Below are 3223 nucleotides of genomic sequence, written 5' to 3'. Positions count from 1 at the left end.
ATATATATATATATATATATATATATATATATATATATATATATATATATATATATATATATATATATATTATAAATATAAATATAAATATATATTATAGGTATTTATTGATTGAAAATAAATAGTGAATTAGCTGGCACACAGGGTAACATATGATAAGAGTGTTCTCCATTATGGAGCAAACTACATCCTTGAGACGGGACATTTGCAAGTATAGCATTATGTGATATAAACTGTATTGCCACTTTATCTGAATTCACCTAAAGATGTATACAGGAGCAACTAAGTATTATAGAAATCAAGTTTCAGAAAAAAAGAAAGGACTTTGCAAAAGATGTGGGCAGCACAGCATAGCTGGGAACCTACAATTAAATATATTGAGCCAGTGACTAAAGCAGTGCTTTCATTTTCTTCCTCTCAAGTCTTGCATTTTGCAATTTCTTTTGATAGCATTAAGCTGTTGTATCATTTGGAAAACACATTTCTGTTCCCTCATCTACTGATAGGATCACACCAATTCAAATGTCAAAAGTGATGGGAAATAGGATTCTAAGGCCCTTCAAATTATGAAAATGGAATTGAAGATACCACTGGAAAACCAGGAATAACCAAAATTTTCTATACAATCAACAAAATTCTGCTGCATATTTTATCTAGCACAATAATCATGTTAGCTTCAATACATGCAACTGTGATATCCATTTCCCATATCGTGTCTGGTATACAAAACAGCCAGGTTTTGTTTTTTTTGGGGGGGAGGAGTGAGTTGTTTGTTCATTTCTATTAATCTCATAGACAAGTGAACATCACATATTACATCTAGTTCTGTTCTGAAATTCTGCAGAATCATTTACTGTACATCTGTGGTTTGCATACATATTTCAAAATCATAAGTTATCAATATTCAGGAAATTGTATGAAAATTCATTTATTCATCCTTCTATTTAGCATCTTGGTGAAAACTAGGAACATTAAGTTTAGGATACCTAAAAGGCAGCGGGATATTGGAAGACTGTCATATATTGACTATGCTCAAGAGAACAGAATACTATGAATGCACATCTTCAAAGATTTTGATCTGTAATGGTTGAACATGAAAGAAGATGAATAAAGATAAATTTAGGAACACATCTCCGATTTCTTAATTACAAGAAATTACAAGGGTTAACTTTGCACTCAATCCAGAATCTTTAAATGCCTGGTTATATATCCATTATACATAATTCCTCACCTTCCAACTTCGGACATAGGCCTGGAGAAGAATAGCTGATGTTTTCATTTTTAAATATTTCTTCCTTTCCTGCAAAATAAAATGTCTACTTTACTAGAGAGATACAGTAACAGATAGTAGGCAAACCACTTTTTGTTTGATCTGCATGCATAGCAGCCACAGACATTGTGTACATCAAGGTTTACTGAGTTTTATTCTGGCAGAAGTTCTATCCCACATGGGTGTGATTGTCAGCCTATGAATATCATGTGGCTACTTAATCCTTTCCCCCCTAGCCTTGAGGACCCATCAGGGTTGTACAAGAAGTGCAATTTCATATGGTTTTTCAACATGAAAAGGAAGAGGAAAAGCACACATTATATCTCCAGTACATATGATATCATACCATTGTAGTCCAGTTCCTGAAATTAATCACATTAACAGCATATAGTCTATAGCCCCTAAAATGTTGCCCTTTCCTGTTCTGTCCCCATGCTACACTAGGAGTTGGATGCATATTCTCCATATCTTGCCACTAAGCAAACTTAGGCTGCTTTCAGCAGAAGGAAAATTCTAATAGAGATATACATCCAAGAAAGTACTATGCGGTTGGGTGGATCTGGCAATGGTCCTTATAGTCACAGGCTAGACAAAGACTTAAAGCTGAGCTGCCATAGAGACCTTTGCAAAACTAGAATAACAGAATAACAGAGTCTCCTAGTCCAACCGCCTGCTCAAGCAAGAAACCCTATACCATTTCAGACAAATGGTTGTCTAATTTCTTCTTAAAAAATTCCAGTGTGGGAGCATTCACAACTTCTGGAGGCACATTGTTGATTAATTGTTCTAACTGTCAGGACATTTCTCCTTAGTTCTAGGTTGCTTCTCTCCTTGGTTAATTTGCATCCGTTGCTTCTTTTTTTTAAAAAAAAAAAAACAAGTTTTACTGATTTTTCAATTTTACATCAAGTGTTTAGGAAGCAGCATGGTGGTTGGGTAGTCAATAGTCCAATAACAAAATCTTTCATACATATCTCAGGTTGCATCATTAAAAATTCCCTCTCTATTTCCCTTAATTATTATATCATATTCAAGTTAATACAATTCTAGTTATAGCTCAGTCAGTCAATACATTGGTCAATATAATTTTGTACACATATCCAACTCCTGTTTTAAGTTTTACCTAATTCCAATTACCGTGTTCCAATTTAGCCTTTGGTAACCATAATATTTAAACTTCGGGTAACCCAAATTTCCCTAATTTCATTACAAAATAATTGTCGTGTCTAAAATACACATGTTATTCAGATAATTACATTCTGCTTTATTTCACAAGTATATTCTGTTTCTCGTCTTAGTACCTCATCATTTATTAGTAAAATATCTTTCATTGTCACAAATCCACTTCCATATTACAATTCAAAACTATAATCTAATGGCTAATTTTCATTTCCTTTATAGATCTAAGTCCTAGATAATAAATCAATCATTATCTCTAAAAATCTCCTTAGCCCATTAAGTAGGATTTTAAGCTGTTCCATCATCCATCAGCGAAAAAAGGAAAAAGGAAAAAAAAGATCCCATTTTTAAATCTAACTCTAGCTTTCTTTTTGTGTCAAGCAGGCTTCCATACCAGTGCCTTTAAATCTTCAGATGGGTCTCCCTTCATTTCTACACACGTTGTTTGAATCAAGGGAGAACATCCAGTTATCAATTTTTCAAAGGAACTGGCCCCTTTATAATCATTAGATTGTTGCCCTAATAGTTCAAATCACGATATTTGGTTTGAAGTATTTGTCATCCGCTCAATCTGGTCTTCTTCTTCTTCTTCTTCTTCTTCTTCTTCTTCTTCTTCTTCTTCTTCTTCTTCTTCTTCTTCTTCTTCTTCTTCTTCTTCTTCTTCTTCTTCTTCTTCTTCTTCTTCTTCTTCTTCTTCTTCTTCTTCTTCTTCTTCTTCTTCTTCTTCTTCTTCTTCTTCTTCTTCTTCTTCTTCTTCTTCTTCTTCTTTCTTTT

General features: G+C 33.4%; 1 protein-coding gene across 1 annotated transcript in view; it reads right to left on the bottom strand.

The window, feature by feature from the left end:
- The window catches only part of LOC107288512 (unconventional myosin-Ia), a 53286-nt gene that overhangs the window by 17304 nt on the left and 32759 nt on the right, over positions 1-3223 (bottom strand). The window contains exon 20 of the mRNA XM_015817140.1: positions 1232-1300. Within this exon, the coding sequence (XP_015672626.1) occupies positions 1232-1300 (69 nt within the window). The remainder of the gene's footprint in view (positions 1-1231; positions 1301-3223) is intronic.

The sequence above is a fragment of the Protobothrops mucrosquamatus genome, unplaced genomic scaffold (assembly GCF_001527695.2).
Source record: "Protobothrops mucrosquamatus isolate PMUCROS unplaced genomic scaffold, P.Mucros_1.0 scaffold555, whole genome shotgun sequence".
Lineage (NCBI taxonomy): Eukaryota > Metazoa > Chordata > Lepidosauria > Squamata > Viperidae > Protobothrops > Protobothrops mucrosquamatus.
Note: the sequence above shows the minus strand (reverse complement) of the source record. Positions and strands in the feature narration are given on the sequence as shown.